This window comes from Octopus sinensis, linkage group LG1 (assembly GCF_006345805.1).
Source record: "Octopus sinensis linkage group LG1, ASM634580v1, whole genome shotgun sequence".
In the NCBI taxonomy this organism is placed as follows: Eukaryota; Metazoa; Mollusca; class Cephalopoda; order Octopoda; family Octopodidae; genus Octopus; species Octopus sinensis.
The window spans coordinates 162957616-162976318 of record NC_042997.1 but is presented as its reverse complement, the minus strand read 5'-3'; the positions used below and the strand labels follow the sequence as shown (position 1 = coordinate 162976318).

The following is an 18703-nucleotide window of genomic DNA, read 5'->3' as shown; positions in this document are numbered from 1 at the left end:
ATCACTAGAATTTGCATGAGTTGACAAACTTTCCAAAGAAGTTTTAGTGTTGATTAGCTGAACCTTGCAATACTTGACTGGTTATTAGTTCATTGACCTTAAAAGAATAGTCAAAGTTATCTCCCTCATTTAGCTCTGTCTAAAGTACTTCTAGTAAAATAGCAGAGAAAATACGTTCTCTAAAACTGTAATAATGAAATTAGTTGTATATTAGTTGTAACAACTTTATTATGTCATTGTCTTTGTTATTTCAGTAAGTCGTGCATCACAGTAATTATTGTTGTAATGATTCAATTTAGGGAGTCTCTTTAGATGTTTCGTTTTTGGATTTGGTTTGCAAGATTCTTTATATGAGTTCGTGTGTTGAAGCATACTCTGTTGTGTCTGGGGAGAGTCATTTTCTTTTCGTGCCTTATAATGTAACACACTTACTGGTAAAATTTCCACTTATTTTTATTTTCGTAAAATTTTCGTTGCGTCTAGCAAGATTTTCAATAGTCTTAATGTTGTTATAGTATATATTTTCTAAAGATTTCATTGTTGAAGTGAAACTTTACTGACATTCATTCTTCTTCATTAAGTATTTATATATATATTTTTTATAAATCACTTTTTTTTCATTATTTTATTGATCACTTTCCCCTTCTCCAGTTATTTAAAGTGATTGTTATTCATACAACGTTAACTATAACAAATTGAGTATTAATTCAAATTACTGAATAAAAAAAAAACTAATTTTATGTTACAATTTGTTAAATTTAAACATTTTTTTAAAACTTTGTTATAGGTGTCATCATGGACACGGTACTGGGTTGCCTTGTGGGGTTCCTCGTTAATTTATTATCCAGCAAAATCTTTACGAGGAAGTGAACGAGCTTCTGTAAGTTATTTTATCAAATTTAGTTTTGGACTTTTTTTATTTTGATATACTGTATTTTTGTAAAAGTCACGCCCCTTATTTGGTCTTAAATCTTGGTAACAAAATTTTTACCCTTTATAGTTTTAGCTTTATCCTGTGTATAAATCGCAACCCAGTTTTTTTACATTTAAAATCAAGTATAAAATAGTGTGACTTTTACACAAGTAAATATAAATCAGGGTAGCTGTGAAGACTTATCTCTGACTAAGGTAGATAACTGTTTACTCTTATTTACCACACTGAAAAATAGCTGTCCTACTGTCACAATTCAGTAGTTAACATCTTTAAAAATAATCCATTCAATAAAAAGCCATCACACTGTTGTAAACATATACAGCAGTAACAACAAAAAAATGCTCCACTTTTCATTAGAAGTTTTATTTATTGAAGAATTGAAGCTAAGCCTGTTATATCTCATTTTATAGCCTTTCACTTATTTACTACATCATTCTTGCTTTTGCTTGTAGGTTAAAAAAAAAAAATGTTTCAAACTTCTGTGACTTATTGAAAACCCCAATTTTCATGTCATTAACAGAGAATCAGTTTGATTTTAGTTGCTCAGTACTGAAATCTTTATAAATACTTATCAGTTGTTAGTTGTTTACAGTAGTGAGATATGTTTATGGATGGGATATATTTATAGCTAAAAGAATTGGGCCATTGAGAATTACTGTGTTTTGTAAAAGGAATGGGGCAGCACTCTATAGGTGATGGTATACAAGCCATTTCGGCATTAGTATACAAGCCATTTCGGCATTAGTATTCTCTGAGCAAATTTTTAATGCATTCACATTCTTCCTAAATCGTATTTATATAATTGTACAATTATATTACATTCAGTTGTATTACCAAAATATGTTGTCACTATAATAAACTCGGATAACTAAAAATGACTTCACATTAAAATTGATACCTCACTGATAAGTTGTACTTGGTTTAGTATGTTGTAAAATATAGTACCACTACAACTACTTAAAGCCATAAAGTTATCAAAAATAATCTCATTCCATAATCAAAATATGAGAATGCTTGCAAAAGAGTTTCAAATAAATGAAAAGGAAAATCCTATTTTTATTCCAGTTCAAATCTTGTCCAAGCAAAATGGTTTCGATAATCGGGTGGATGGTTGTCATGGGATGTAATCCTTTCCAGCCAGATTCATTCAAACTGTCAAATCCCACTAAAGGTAATTTTCTTGATTTCAAATGTTCACTCTTTGCTACATGGTTTGCCATACAAACATTATTCACATAAAAAGTAAAATCATTCAACTTTACATCCAATTTCCAGTTTTAATACTTTTGTTATCATATTTCTGTTAAAATACACTGCTTTGTTTCACTTAATTGTGAGAATAACAAAGAATTTAGAAAAATAACTGAACTGGTTTTTGAAATCAATATGCTTTTTGATGGAACATTTTAATTTAAAGTCCTTTGTAACAAAGATTAAAACATCAGAACCATGAGCGGTTGCAGGTGGGTTGGTATCAAAAGGGTTTAATGCTTAATTGGCCGGAAAGGGTTGCCTGAATGTGTGCCCAACAGGTAAAAAAAAAAAAAAAGAGAAAAAAAAGAAAAACTTTTTTTTCTTGCAGGTAATTTTTATACTTATTTTCACTTTAAATAAGTGCAAAAAGTACGAAAATGATATTTTAACTCTCTTAGATTATGAAAATAAGGACAAAGGGCATAAAAAAATCATACATTTCGTCAAACTTTGTATTTACCTGATTTTTGCTATGTGAAGCTTTATTTTGATTGTTTTCAATGTTCAAGGTATAGGCAAAATCATAAATGTATATCTCATTATTGAAAAGTGCTGTAAAGTATTCACTTTATAATAATAATAAGGAAATTATTGTATACAGTGCTCAGGTGCACCACATCTTGTTGAACGTAAATTCATTTGAGATTCCTGATTGTTATTAAACAAATTTACAAATAGAGAGAAATAAGTGCACTTTTTCTGTCCAGAGCTAGTTGAAGTATCACTTTCTTCTGTGCTATTGAGAGCAACATCATCACCTACCTCATCTGATGCTGAAGGAAAGTCAGAAAAAATTATTATATAAATCTTCTATTTTCAATTTGATTTCTCCCATCAATAAAGCCACTTACATGAAGTAGATGCTTGCATGTCAATTGCTGGTGGCTGTATCCATGTAAATTTGTTGAAACATCAATTGATGTCCACTGTTTTCTAATGAAACATCAGCTGATGATATCTGTTGTTTAAGAGTTAATATCTACTGCAAAACAAAATTAACCTGGGTTACATTGTAGTTTTAGTTTGTACTAGCCTCTATTATTTTATTGACCTGGCAATTAAAACTGTTCAATATTCAAAAGACAAAACAAAACAAAAACAAACAAGCAAAATTAAAGAATAGGACTCTTTGGCATATACTGAGATAGCACAAAAAGCTTTGAAGATGCTGTTTTTGAATGATTTTAACTATGATGACTAAAATAGATTGAAGAATCATGAAGAATATATTATGTATTTTGAGTGAAATAACTATAAGAGAAGTGCTGTTTGGCAAAGAACAAGGGTTGTTCAAGGGAAGAGTTCCATGTACAGTTTGTAGAAAACAAGAAAGTTTGGCTTGATTAAATAGTTTGAGATGTTGAGGAGTGTTAAAAGTAGTCAGGATGGATTTGTGTTCGTTACTGAACAGATTGATATCCCCCAAGATTCTATCAACTCTCTTGTCTTCATTATGATCTCTCTTCTCTACACATTAGTAGGTGGATAGCAGAATTGGTAAACCAAATACTACAAAATACTTTATAGTAATTTGAATATAACTCTTTTTGTTTTGATTCAAATCTTCTCCGGGTGACTTTGCCTTTCATCCTTCTGAAATAGACAAAATAAGTACTGTGATTGATGTAATAAGAGGCATGGCCCCATCATAATTGCAATTCAGATATTGGGACTTGTATTAAAAAAGACAAAGATTTTATCTCCTGCTGGCAAATTATATTGAACAATCTATGTTAAATGACAAATGTTTGAATGTTAAACTTTTGATACAGAATGAAATAAAATAAAATAAGAAAAAAAAAGAAGAGAAATTGTTTAATTGTAATTTTATTATAAATGGTAATATGGGTTTACTTGAACAGGAAATGTTTACAAATTACGAAGTGGATCGCAAGCTGAGGCATTGGTCTGGTGTCAACATCTTGAAGAAGCTATCAAACATTCTCAGCCAAGGGTAAGTGAATATATATCTCTAAGAAAAACTTGAGTTTATTCAGTGACTTTGTTAAATATCTGTTATATTTATTCTGTTCTCTTTATTATATCTTATAATATTAAGTAACATGAAAGTATATTTACAGTTGCGGCCAAAATGTTCAGAACGGCATTGTTTTCGTCAGAAAAGTAGGTATAAGTTTTATCAAAGTTGTTTTATATTCTATAATTTTCACAGACAATAAATACGATATTAATTGTTATTGCCTTGGATTTTGGTGTAATTTGAGAGGATAATACAAAAGTTATGAATGATTTAGTGATTTACTGCAAAACCCATGGCGGCCAAAATGATCAGAACGGTTGAAAAAATAACAAAATAATAAAATATGACAGAGAATACTGGAATTATTTAATATTTAGTGTGAAGCCCTTTAGCTTCAATCACACTTTGACATCTTCGACTGCATGACACTTCCTCCACCGAATTTAACACTAGTCTTAAGGCATTTAGGTGACAATTTTTCACCTACTTTTCAACAAACGTACCTTTTCCCATCTGAGCCAAATAACATAAACTTAGATTCATCACTGAAATGCACCTTTTGCCATTTTTCTTGAGACCACAACACGTGTTCGGTTGCAAAGGTAAGACGACACTTTTTATTCTTGGAGCTGATTAGTGGCTTCACTGCAGGTGCTCTTGCTTGTAGGTCATGTTGAACTAAATGACGAAACACAGTTTTTCGAGATAAAGTTTTCTTCTGTACACTGCTCATTTCCCAAGAAACAGCAGCAGCAGTTTTAAATCTGTCCTTTTTAACCAACTTTATCGTAGCACGATCTTCTCTCTTGGTCGTTTTTCTTGGCCTACCTGTAGACTTTCTTACTTCACACGAATCACTATCATCGTAGACCTTAAGAATACTGTGACCAACACTTTTTGACTTGTTAACAATCTTTGCAATAGACCCAATACTTAAATTATCCTTCTTTCGAAGCTTAATAATCTGCTGATGAATTGGTAATGGAGTAAGTGGCATTATATTAACAAAGTACACTGCATATACTCTTACTAATGTTTAGTAAACTTCAGGTAAACAAATTCAAATCATTCGAGTTCACTGGTTAAATATACTAAAACACGGAGTAAAAGCAACCGTTCTGATCATTTTGGCCGCCATGGGTTTTGCAGTAAATCACTAAATCATCCATAACTTTTGTATTACCCTCTCAAATTACACCAAAATCTCAGACAATAACAAATAATATTGTATTTATTGTCTGTGAAAATTATAGAATATAAAACAACTTAGATAAAAAATTATACCTACTTTTCTGAACATTTTGGCTGCAACTGTATATCTATTATATTGAATATCAAATTTTTGTATTCATGGCTGACCCTTAAATTTGTTTAAATGTGAAGAGCTATGGTGCAAGGCATTTCTTCCATTTCATCTTATTTACCAGACCACATTGTATAGTGTATTCTTTATCTTTTGAGACAGCAATTAGTTTGAGGAAAATTTAGCTGCTATTTCTAGTGTAATAGAAACATGACATAGAGGTTTCATAGAAGATATAGATGGCATTGTTACACAAAGTGGTTTCTCTTTATTTAACAAGAAGCTTCATGAAAAATATACTGACTTTAGATGTGTTTTTCAAGTCAATCTTATGAACTTTTATCTTCTAAATTATAATTATTGAAAAATTACAAACACTGTTACTTTTCTAAGAAATAATTAGTGGTTATATTTCATCTAAAGACTGTTTTGAAATATTTTTCTGTGTGATTTGTCTGAAAAGATGCAATGACTATGACCTTCACAGGCCTTTTAAGGCTTGTAATATAGGTTCTGTTAACATTCAGCTTAAAATAAGTTGCTGGAAAGACCTGAGCTAGGAGAGAGTATTCTGAAGAGAGAAGACTAAGCATAGTGATTAGCTTGGGGCTAAAGGAAACATTGGACACAACATGAGTAATAAAAAGAGGAGAGTTGGGTGTGTTTGAATAGAGGTGGCATGAAATCAGCTAGTTTTGCAAGCTGAGGCCATTATAACTGCATAATGGAAGTAATATTGCATAATTAATCCCTTCACTGGGAATTGAGTTTCATGGCTATCCCAGTTAATATCTTCTTGAAATAGAACTGGTAGTCATGTTGCCTCAGTGGACTTGACATATCTCAACTGAAAATAGTTTCAAACATGACATTCCTCAACGAAACAGATTGGTGTGTAAAACTGCTTTTTATAGTTAAGAGCAATGAGATTTTAAATGGATAGGTCTCCTTTCCCATCTAAAAAGGTTAAAATTTATTTTCTACTTTGCTCTTAAAAATGCTGCAATTATTGTTGTTTAGCTCTTGAGCAGCTCTGATCAGAGCATTCCAGCCATGACATTATCTTTTGTATAAAAAGGACCACATTGTCCATTGAATTCTTCCCCTTTTAAAATGTTAGAGAATGATTAAGAAATTTGGCTGCTATTTCTAACAGGTCAAGCAACTGCTAGTTTAGTGATTGACATGTGAATTTATCTCCACTAAAGAATTGATAATCAAATACTTTGATAAGGCTGAGGATGACATAACTCTACAGTGTCTATTCAAAGTTGTGAAGTGCGCTTGAAAAGTAGTTATGAATACATCTCAATATTTCAGTCATATAAATCTGGAGTGTTTACAACATTAACTTATAAACATTATTTGGAACCTAAGTTCAGTATTCTCAAAGATATAAGTAAAATTATATTTCAAAAGTAATCAACTCTGTTTTAATTATATCATGATGCTTTGTGAAACTTTTTTTCAATGATTCATTCAAAATGAATAGATAAATATTCTTTTGACTGCAATGAATCTAATCTTTTGAAATTTGGAATAAAGTTTACTCATACCTTGATGGAGAGCTATGAGGTTTCTTGTTTGTAATTATGGTAATATTCAAATGTGATAACCCGTTTTTGGGTTTGTAACCATCAATGCAGTGTTTAACCCTTTAGCATTTAAACCAGCCATGTCTGGCCAAAATATTTAACCTGTTTTATGTTGAAAGTGGCCAGGTCCAACCTCTCACACTAACCCTACAATGTCATTCTAAAGCTAAACCATCTCATCATTGAAATCTCTAAACTACAACATAACGCATAATTAATTCGAAACAATGAAAATAATTATTACATTTGACGGAGTAATTTGAATATGAAAGGTGGATATACATGCTATATTTTCTGTTTAACACTTTCCCATTTAGCCTTTCATCATCATCATCATCATCGTTTAACGTCCGTTTTCCATGCTAGTATGGGTTGGACGGTTCAACTGGGGTCTGGGAAGCCAGGAGGCTGCACCAGGCCAGAGTCTGATCTGGCAGTGTTTCTACAGCTGGATGCCCTTCCTAACGCCAACCACTCTGAGAGTGTAGTGGGTGCTTTTTATGTGCCACCTGCACAGGTGCCAGACGGGGCTGGCAATGGCCACAATCGGATGGTGCTTTTTACGTGCCACCGGCATGGAGGCCAGTCGGGGCGGCACTGGCAAAGGCCACGTTCGGATGGTTCTCTTACGTGCCACCGGCACTGGTATCTCAGCTACAATTTCCATTGATGTTGAGAGATTTCGATTTTCATTTGGATTTTCACTTGCCTCAACAGGTCTTCATAAGTGGGGTTTGTGTCTTTGATTTTTATTTTGATTTTATTCTGTAAAATGTTTTTGTATAACAATTTCTACTTGTATATTGAAACTACTTTCTGAAAGAAAAATTTATTTTGTATTTCTTCCAGACGCCAGTTAACCTTATGTCATTTGATTGAAGAAGAAATGACATTCCTTCTGGTGTGAGTAGCAGAGACCATTTGGTAACTTTGTGGAAGTCCTTACCTATGTTCCTGCAGGATAAACTGATATCTTGACAACGATCTTAATCATGCTGCTGCTACTGTATGTGTTGATAAGTGTATCGATGCTGTGTGCCTGTGGTTGTTGATGCTTTATGTTTGTAAGTGCGCCAATGATGTTTGTGGCATATATGAGTGTATGGGTGTTAGTTGTAAGTACGTGTGACTGTAATGTGTGTAGATGTGACGTGATTGAGTGGATGTATTCGTAAATAAACTGAAGCAGACTGCATGATATGCATTGTGACCACTAATACAGTACTTGACCTTGCTACCTGCCTTACCTCTCTGTCAGTCTTCAAATCTCTGTTATGTAACTTAAAAATTTCAGGCAACAATAGACAGACAAAAAATGTATTATACTGAAGAAAAGAAAGTCAAACATGCATAAAATAAAGAAAATTAATCAAAGCAAAACAAACGTGTTGGAAAGGTGAGACAGGTGAGCAGGAAAGGATAGATATACTTGGATGATTGCACTCCTGAAGGACAGAGGCCCTCCCTCCCATACCTCTACACTACCAAACTCAGTGGTTTCTTTTGAAAATTGTTAGTGAGCCAAAGATGAGTAGTCTGGGAGCACCAAAGGATCATGCTGGTCCAGGTGCCTCAGTCTATGATTTGGAAATGGTAAAAGTAACTTACTTTTACCATTGTCACTATCAATATTATTATTATTACTACTACTACTGCTGCTACTACTGCTGCTGCCTAGTCCCAGTTATTAGAGTTCTTCCCATGAAGAATATTTAAAGCTGCCTTGTTTCCTTTATTTTTTCATTTCTCTTTAATTTCTTAATAAAAAAAAAAGACAAGAATAAAATATTGACTTACATACGTGTATGCATACGTGAATATATATACATATTTGTTTGACCGCGCGCGCGCGTGTGCGTGTGGATATGTTCATTCATTCATACACACACACACACGCGCGTACGCATGCATATATGATGTTAAGGTTATGTATGGACTGGTGTTTGATGGCTGTAATTGAGTTATTGGTTTGTCTGGAATTGTTTGAGAAAGAAAAGATAAAAAAAAAAAGTAAAAAAAAAAGAAAAAATCAGGCTGAAACTTTTATTTGACGATAACGAAATTTCAGTGAGAGTTGCCTCTCTTGAAACAAAAAGGTTAAAAAAAAAAAGAGAAAAAAACCCCAGTGAGATGAAACGTTGAGCTGTTTCCGGTATTTCTACAGTGCCTGCATCCGGTTTGTGCTATGCAACGTAGATATTGGCTGCTGCAATATGACTATACTATTGATGATGCTGTTGTTGTCCTTCGTGTATTGCCGTTCAGTGTTTGATTTTGTGCGTCTATATATATATATATATATATATATATATATAGTGTCGAAACGTACCAGGAAATCCGGCCTCTGCTACTAAAGAATCGAAGAACCTGTCATTTCATTGTTTCATATGTAGTGTGTGTCTTTCTGTTTAGATGTTGATATTTATTTCATTTCTATATGCAGCTGCTTCGATGTGTAATTGATGTCTGCTCAATTGATTTCTTCTTGTTTGTATTTTCTTTCATTGTTTTTCTTTTTTTGTTTGTTTGTTTGTTTGTTTGTTGGTGTTGTGCTCCTTATTGTCTTGAAATCAATTTTAGTTTATCAATCTGATTTCTCAAAATAGTATCGGAGCGAAAAAAATTCCTGGAAGATTCTCTTTAAAATAAAAAAAAAAAAGAAGCTAAACAAGAAACCTAAACAAACCTCGAAAAAGACGTCTTCATGATGATACGGCTTATGACATTAAATTTCCTTTGAAGATGGTATTTTCACTGTAGCTATAGGTATAAACAACATATGCCTTTTATTTTGTATGAAATTCTAAGAGATGAGGTTATACAGCGTTTAGCTATTGTAAAATAAACAAAATTTAAATAATTTGACTTATAAGGAGGTATACTTCCAACCATTTATTTCAAAGTAAAGTTTAAACTAATCGCATTATTATTATTATTATTTATTATTACTAAAAATTCATTTGTTTTATTATTTGGAACTCCTCATTATTTAGGCCTCATTATTTTCAAATAAAAATTATCAAAATTTAAAGCAAATTCAAAATAATTTTTGATGGTATAAGCATTTCAGTGTTTTCCCTTCTCCGAGATCATCAATTTTTAAGAAAGTTTAAACAGATTTTAAATTCATAATATAAGTAAATTAATAAAAATATACGAGAATTAATTACTAAATGAGCACTAAGGAAGATCTGTTGGGTAATTTCTGATGAACTTATTTTGACATTTGTAGATTACATTCTAAATTTGTTGGTATTGCATCAGGGCAGGATAATTCTACATTAAGTATTTTTCTAGTAGTATGATTAACAAGAAGCAATGTGATTAATTAGTTAATAGTATGCTTCTTTTGAGCTGTGAGAATCTGGTTAAATGGTATTATATCTCATTTACATAATGTTTGCATAAGATTGTCATGAGCCATTATTGCAGAATTCTTAAAACCCAAATTCTAAACAAAGTTTAAGTGAACTTACTGGTAGCGACTCATTTGAAAGTTTTCTAAACTCATGAGTGAATTGCTCATAAAGTAGTCTTTGAATTCGACTATCATAAAAGAGTGTTGTTAGCCCAAGAAATCTATTTTATGTAATGTTAAGAGATTTATAGCTTATAACAAATAAATCCATATATAAATTTCTTAATTCCATTCCACATCCAGATGTTCTTAATAATTGCTCAGTTTCTGCTGTAACTGTTAGTTCGTGTGTTTCTCTTTACAAATGTAATAATAATCTTATTGTTTGTGTTTCTCTAAGGGTAGTTTACAATTTTTGAAACATTACATATAAATTTGCCTGCACAAATCTAATATTTCCCCCCATTAATAACACCATAAAAAGAACAATATAAATTAAGCATTGTCCATAAAGCAATTATTTTCTAAGGACTCTTCAGATCACAGCTATTCTAAAACCTTGCAGATTATATATTGTGTTAATATTTGCCCTTTGTATCTTCTATTCTAAATAGTCTGCACCTTTTGCTATGTCTTTTGTTTGCATCTTCTGTTGCCATATTTGTTTTGTTTTTGTATCTCTTGTTGCCATACTCACTGTGCACTTTTAGCTTAAATCCATCTTTAATATATTCTCTCTCAAAAAGCATATAATTTCTCTTTTAAGTCATCACTTACTTAACTGCAAGTCTTTGGTTAATGAAAAATAACTTTTAAAATTATAACAAATAACATCTGAGTCTGATAGTGAGATTTTCATTTATCTATGACTCTTATCGGGTAGAGTTTGCTAGTTTGGGCAAATCTGTATGCTACGGGGAAAGCACAAGAAGTACTGAGGTTTTGAGAAAACTGTTTCCTTGGAGAGAAAAATAAATTTAGATATTTAAGATATCCTTGAGACAATTTTCTCATCTATCTTAAACATTTACATTTTTTCTCTCACCTGAAGAGCTTTGTTGAAACAGTGTTCCCCTTGTTTCACCATGGCATACAGATTTATTCAAATTTGAGAACTTGATTAGGTCATTTTTCTTACAGTAGGTCAGTTGGTTATTCAGACTTAGCCATTTATCTCCATTCATTATGAAATACTTTCAAAGTATGTGTTAGGTCTCATCATTATATTCATAAGAGATAAAAGAGAATATAAGCTGTATAAGGAATTATAACATTCAGATTTATTGATAGACTAATAGGATAGCAATGCTGTTGGGTTAATAATTTATTCAGTTATCACACTTTTTAAAATATACCTTACATAATTATATGCAACACCACTTACCCTAACAATTGTTAATGTAGCGTTTAATGGTTCCATTAAAACAGTCACTAATATGTGTATTGTGCTGTAGAATCTCTTAATGACATTTATTCTTTGAGCGCCATTTGTTACTATAATCCTGACACAACCAGTTGTAGCATCTAAATTCATTTGCTAGTCCTCATATATCTTATTGCTTATTCTATCTGTCATCTTAAAGGATACTTAGATGTTTAGTTGCAATCTCTGATGTTCGATCTATTGCTCTTTTACTTGCAGAATCTTGCAAATTTTATTACTCTATTTATACACCTTCTAAAACGACTAGCTTAATTTGAAAATGTCCAAAAGCAATCTTACTGAACTTTGTTTCATCAAACTAAAAGGGAGCGCGTCAAATTTGTTTAAGGGAGATAATCCAATCATTACTGTAGAAGTTCACGAAACAGAATAACTTAGTTTGCTGTGTAGAACATAACTCATAACATTTTGGTCAGAATGTTTTGCTGGAGAAAAATAAAATGTTTTCTGAAAATCTTTCATTTTTCTCCGATGAAGGATCCTACCTGAAACGTTATTCTATTTTTCCTCACAGCAATCTGATATATTCTAGTTGCTGAATTTCTTGTACTTACTATTTGCTGGCAATAACCATCACTAGTTTCTTCAGGTTCTGCTGTTTCCCAACCATTATCGTCATTGACTGCAATATTGAATGTTATCCATAAGGATTTCAGTTTAATTCACGCATTTAAAACTCTATCACATCAAGGTCGGTGATAACACGTGTGTGTGTGTATGCATCTGAAAACATTATTCCTTAAGTAACACGATTGATTGTTGCTGAGACAATGTTACTCACGCTATTCAATATTAAAGGAGCAAGTAATAATAAAAAAAACACACAACAACCCAACAAAGCATTTTTTAAGTTTATTGTCGTAGGAAATGACTGTAAAAGTGAAGACAGCATCACATAGTTGTTGTGCTGTCTACTAGGCTACACTCATTTTCATTACTGACCAGTTATTGGGGGTATCATTCAGAGAACACTGTGAAACAGTTGCAGACACATTGTTCAAATAAAATTCATAAATATTTAGAAGAAAATCTTGCAGAGAGAATAATAATAAAAAAAACCGATATCCTTAAATCTGTATGAGGAATTCAGTTTCTATCTTTGATGATTCTTATTTTCTGTTTTCCTCAGAACAGACTATTACTGTTAGCTGTTGGCTGCTTTTCTTGGCTTGACATTTGAAATGCGATGAATTCTGCAAGAATGACGCTATGAATGACACCACCAATGCAAGAACTGCCATGGTGATTTTGCTTAGCCAGCTGCTGATGAGTTTGATAACGTAGACATCTGGTATCATTGGAAATTTTGCTGTTGATAGTATTTAGTTGTGCACACTAATGTGACAGGCTGGTGCAACATCAGCAATTTACAACAGATAATTCAATGTGCTCCACAGAGTAACGTCAATGTTACAGTCATCTTGTTGAATTTGGAAGAAATGTTCTTATTCATACACACATTTGCACTCATCTCATGTGTGTATACATACACACTAACATAGAAATTATATACCTTGAATATTATTTTTTTTTACTAATGATATTTTTATGTCATTTGAAATTTAATGTTTTGAAAGAGAAAAAGAATTTTTTTTTTTAAATCTCAGGTCTCTATATTTTTTATTATAGTTCTCAAAATTTATTTTGAATGAATTAGCATTCAACCAACTCCTAAAATAGACTAACCAACAAAAGACATACAGTAGTAATAGTTGATTAATTTCTTACAGCATTTATTTTGTTTGATTAACTATCATCTTAGGTTTAATGATTAATTTATTGTGGTTTAAAAATTTCTTTCAATGTTGATGCTATGCATCAGTTTGACATTATGGTAGTCTAGTTATCAGGAATCTACAAGATGATTATAACATTTATGATACAGACATTGTGTAGATGATTTGTTATCATGGCAGCTAAGATATTTCAGTATTAAATAATCTTAACTAAAAGTCAACTCAGTATTTCTCTTACATATTTAGCTTCTCTATAGCTTTTTCAGTATATAAAATAATGCAACAAGAAGGACTTATTGGACAACTTAGATATAAATGTTAGGTTTCATTTAGGTTTACTCAGAGATTGAAATCAAAGTTAAAGAAAATCAGTTTATCAAGCTGAAAAGGGGATCTATAGTTCTGAAAGGTTCTCGGTATATGTATAACTCGATTCATTTAGGCAATGGCAAAACAAAAGGTTAAAAGGTAGCTACTACATTTTCTTCATGTAAATATGAAATAATTCTTGTATATGGTTTGACATAATAGCTTATGTGAAGCTTTTCTTTCCACTAATGTAATTTGTTTTGTGTTATCCTATTTGTTGAATACGACTTGCTTTTTTGTTGTTGCATGTCTCTTGGAATCACTAACTGAGAAAAGCATCACACATGAACTGAGCAGGAAAAAAAAATCTATTTCAAAAATAGGTAAATAAAAAAATTAGATAAACATGTGTATGGGCTGTGAAATGGCAGGTTAGTTGTGTGATGGACTTGACTGTATTTGCTTATAATTGTCTTCCATTATTTCAACAAAACTGCAAATGATACCATTTGTCTCTGCACATGCTATTCTGACAAGCAGGTCTATCAGTGAGACATTTTATTAGATTGGCAATTAAAAATACCATCTATTGTGAGCAAATGCTTTCTTTGACTTTACAAATAGCTGCAGCAAAAACCAAAATTGTTCTCATTTGTACTCCATGTTGCTTGTCTGCAAGTGCTTTGTTTGAAATGTGTTCTCATTTGATTTTAAAACTAAAGGCACCAACTTCATTGATTCTGTGTAGCACCAGAAAGATGTCTTCGAACTTATTTCTTTCTTATGTCATTATATATCTACTGCTCTGAAACCATTTCCCTTCCTACTGCTTCTGTGTGGCTCAAAGGGGATGGCAGTAAACTTGCAGCCTTGTCTGGGAAGTTGCCCTTGGTCACCGTATGATGCTTTACTGCTGTTAACAGCACAGGAAACCGACTCTATAGGCTTGTGATCAATGTTTTCAATGAGTAAAATAAAGATTTTTCTCAATTTTTTTTCTTCATAAAATGAACCCTGGTGTTTTTCCTTTTTACTTGCAACAACAAAAACAACTTTAGATCTGACTAGTTGTCATATTTTCTATGCAATTCTTCATAGATGGTCTTTGATATAAAGATTTATTTGCATAAAGAAAGAGTTAATTTTTCAGGTTTACTGAAACTAAGTTCACATTTAACTGTTGGATATTGCTTTCGAAAGAAGTTTGCAATAATTTCTCATGAAGCATGCTAAGTATTTGACTGAAAAACACACAGGATATTTTAAGTTATAACTTTGGCCTTACTAAGCAACTTTAATTTAAAAAAAGAAAACCTATGAATTTATGTTTAAAAACTGTTTGTGAAGAATTTCAAAGTTGATTTATACAATATTTTATAACTGTAAGGTTTATTTCCAGATATTTATGTTAAGGAATTAATCTCAGATGTTCCCTGAATATCATAATTGAAACAAACTAAGCCATTTAATAAGTAGCATCTTATAAACAATCATAACTTTTTATATTTCATTTTTTTAAAAATATTTAGATGGGACAGACTTGCCTTTATACTATGGATAAGTTAGCTAAGAAGTTTGAAACTTGGAGTGCTTTCCTTTCAAATTTAAGTCAGAGCTGAATATATTCTAGTGTTTCTTACCATCTTGTATTTGTAATATGATTAGCATTTGTGTTGCTAAAGACTGTGGCTTGCATTTGTTTGTGCCATATTTCTGGCAATATTCCTCAAAGCATTTGGAGTTAGTAATTTCTTTTCTAGGCTGGTTATAAAAAGGAAACCAATAGTAGTATTATCAGTTTCAACAGACTGTCATCTCTTTAGAAAGAATTACCTGTTATTTATATTTGGATATTTTTATATCGAAAAAGAAAAGGTGAAAAAAAAAAAAAAATCAGGTCCAGTTACAAAAATCTATTGTCTAAGTTTGCATTTCATTTGTGAATTTTACTTCTTGAAAAATCCATAGAAATAACAGCTGTGATTTAAGAATGAGTTCATAAGGCATATATTTATCAAGCAACATGAATAGTTGATGAAATCGTTCCTAGTGTATTACAGATATTGCAGATTTACAAGGAAGATTTGGACTTGGTTTCAGTTATATAAATACTTGAGTGGAACACTTGAATCACTAAACGAGTAATAAGTGGAACACTTGAGTAGCTCTATAAACGGATCCAGCTCTTGTGTTGATATCTTAGAAAGGAAATTTGACTTTCAGTTTTGTCCTTGGATTTTCCCCCTGCATTTTACCATGATGAAGTGCCCCCACTTTTGATATAGAAGCAGCTGAACTAGTACTGACAGCAGTTGGATATAATTTCGTATTTTATCCTACGTTGGTCAGATAAAATGAACAATTGCCAATAATTGTTCTCTGTTGTAGAGTCAAAATCTGTGCTGATCAGGTTTAAAAATATAAAACCACACAAGTGATTATATTCTAGAGTCCTGCCTCTTGCTCTATATCTTTATACTTTGAATGTTTACCTTTTTTACCGGCTCTGAAGTCTCTTCCCAAAGTACACTTAACTATTAACAGGTTTGGAATTGTGTTGTAGCATTTCACACTACAAAGTTTGAAATTTAATTTGCCAAAACATTTTGTTGCTTTGAGACCGCGACATGTTCACTGACGAAATTCCGTGCTGTCAGTGAACAGGCCGCGGTTTCAAAGCGCCGAAAATATTTTGGCAAATTAAATTTAAATGTTGAATTGAATCTAACGGTTTTTGTGGGTCTATAGTAGAGGACATTTGTCCAGTTTGCCTCGCGGTAGTACTGAACATCAAGCCATGTACTTGCAAAGTGAGCTTCTTAATCACAAAGCTTTGCTTGCACCTTGATTGATAACGTTCATTCTCCCTTTTCTCATTAAGATGTGTTCGACTCAGTCTATCACCTTATCTATTATATAAAATCCGTTGTCTGTCTGTGTGTGTGTCTTCTAGGATTTCGGGCATCCTTCATCCGATTGCGCTCAAATTTGATATGTAGATACCGACGGTATCAGGGCATGCATAAGTCTTAAAAAATTACAAAAATCGATTCCAGGTGAGAATGCGATTGATAAAGCAGTGGGAACGTGCATTTGTAAAATCGTTTTTCTTGGAATAGAAAAAAAGTCTATTTCTTCTTTTGCTGGTGTCTCAAATTTAGTTTAAATCAGTGTTTCTCAAAGGGGAGGCCTATGGGACGGTCGGACAAGTTGTTTTGAGAAAATTTGGTTTAAATGTTTGACAACTCAGCACCGTCCATTGGGCGGGGGGGGGGGGCGTTTTCTATAAAAAATTAATAAATAAAATATATGCATATATACATACATATATGTACATACCTACCTCTACATGTATATATACATGCATATATGGGTACAGGACACCAAAAAAAAACGTTGAACACAATGAGAAACGAAAACATAAACACAAAACCAAGGAAATGGACATTTTTTTAAAACAACGAAAAAATAGAGTACAGGACATACAAAACAAGGAAAATTCCCCTTCTTCAGTCGCCTTAATTTCATCTACTCCACGTTTCGAAGGTCAAGGCGATACATATCTCCAATGAAATTTTCCTTCCCGCGAAAATCAAATTAAATAAAATTTGAGGTTTTTTTGCGGAGGGGTAAAAATGGTAACAAAGACAGGATAGTAACGACAGTACAAAATATAAACAGTAAAAGACAGGACACGGAGAATAACAGTAGCACAAACAAGAAGGGCTGTTAAGCCAAACGAGATAAAATTTTTTTACGAACGCTATTATTTGAGACGCGAGAGAGAACAGGTTAACGTCTCTACTTGACGGAGTTCAAGAAAGAAAAGACAGAAATAGCCGTCTCATCACGTGACCGCGACGGGAGGGAGGAGGAGGATCAAGAGAAGGGGAAAGAAAAGAAGGGTAATGGTGATAGAGAAAAAGAAAAGAAAGAGAGAGAGAGACAGTAAGTGGAAGAAAAGGAAAGCCCAAATAATGAAGGCTGAGAAAGGGAGGGGAGAGAAAGGTTAAGAGTGCGCATCAATTAATATTAAGAACAATCTTACTTAGAAAGGGATGCGTGCGTTCTGTCATATAATAAATTTATATATATATATATACATACATATATATATATATAAAACGTGGACTCCTGTCGGTAGATGATGTATGAGGGTTCGGCAATTTCTTGCCGAACAACGGCACAGATGATTTTATTTATAGCGATCAAATGTTTGTGTACACGTGAGCTCACTCACTCCAGTGAAATCGATATTACCTGTACAGGTGCACCGTGTGCGACGATATGAAATGATTGTAAAACAATGTGAAATGAAGTGCTTTGCTCAAGAACACAACGTAACGCCCTGTAATCGAACCCACAATCTCGAAATCGTGAGTGCAGCACCTTAACCACTAGGCCGTGCACCTACACGCAACAGTTATGTACTGGATGAAGTTACATTCATAACCACGCTGCTTCACCTCATCTAAAGGCAGCCTCTACTTGATCGTTGAATCTGTTAAAGATGGTTGTCAAACCTCTCTCATATCAACCGTATTGTTTTAGAAAACAACACGGTGGCTTATGTGTTACTGTGTTATCTGTACATGAGGGGTAGTCTCGGTTGGAAGGGATTTTATCATACTGCTGCTTGATCAGGAGTGACATGGTGCCAAACAGCTTGCGCGTGCGCTGACATAATATAGATTACACTTCACTTTGATGGTCATTTCTTTTAGTGGCGTTTTCATTTAACAAATAATCGATCTAATTGCATCTGTATTCTGTACTGTTTCTGTTGAAT

The 18703-nt window shown here is 32.6% G+C and overlaps 1 protein-coding gene across 10 annotated transcripts in view; it reads left to right on the top strand.

Annotated features, from left to right (window-relative positions):
* LOC115217012 (ras-specific guanine nucleotide-releasing factor RalGPS1) overlaps nucleotides 1-14926 on the top strand; it is a 224100-nt gene extending 209174 nt beyond the window's left edge. For 8 of the 10 annotated variants that reach the window (XM_036506208.1, XM_036506205.1, XM_036506181.1 and 5 more), the window contains 5 exons: nucleotides 788-880; nucleotides 2000-2105; nucleotides 4051-4142; nucleotides 4270-4312; nucleotides 7917-14926. In XM_036506208.1, the coding sequence (XP_036362101.1) occupies nucleotides 788-880; nucleotides 2000-2105; nucleotides 4051-4142; nucleotides 4270-4312; nucleotides 7917-7927 (345 nt within the window). In that variant the 3' untranslated portion in view covers nucleotides 7928-14926. The remainder of the gene's footprint in view (nucleotides 1-787; nucleotides 881-1999; nucleotides 2106-4050; nucleotides 4143-4269; nucleotides 4313-7916) is intronic. The other 2 variants (XM_036506200.1, XM_036506218.1) reach the window with 1 other exon arrangement.
* Nucleotides 14927-18703: the final 3777 nt, after the last annotated feature.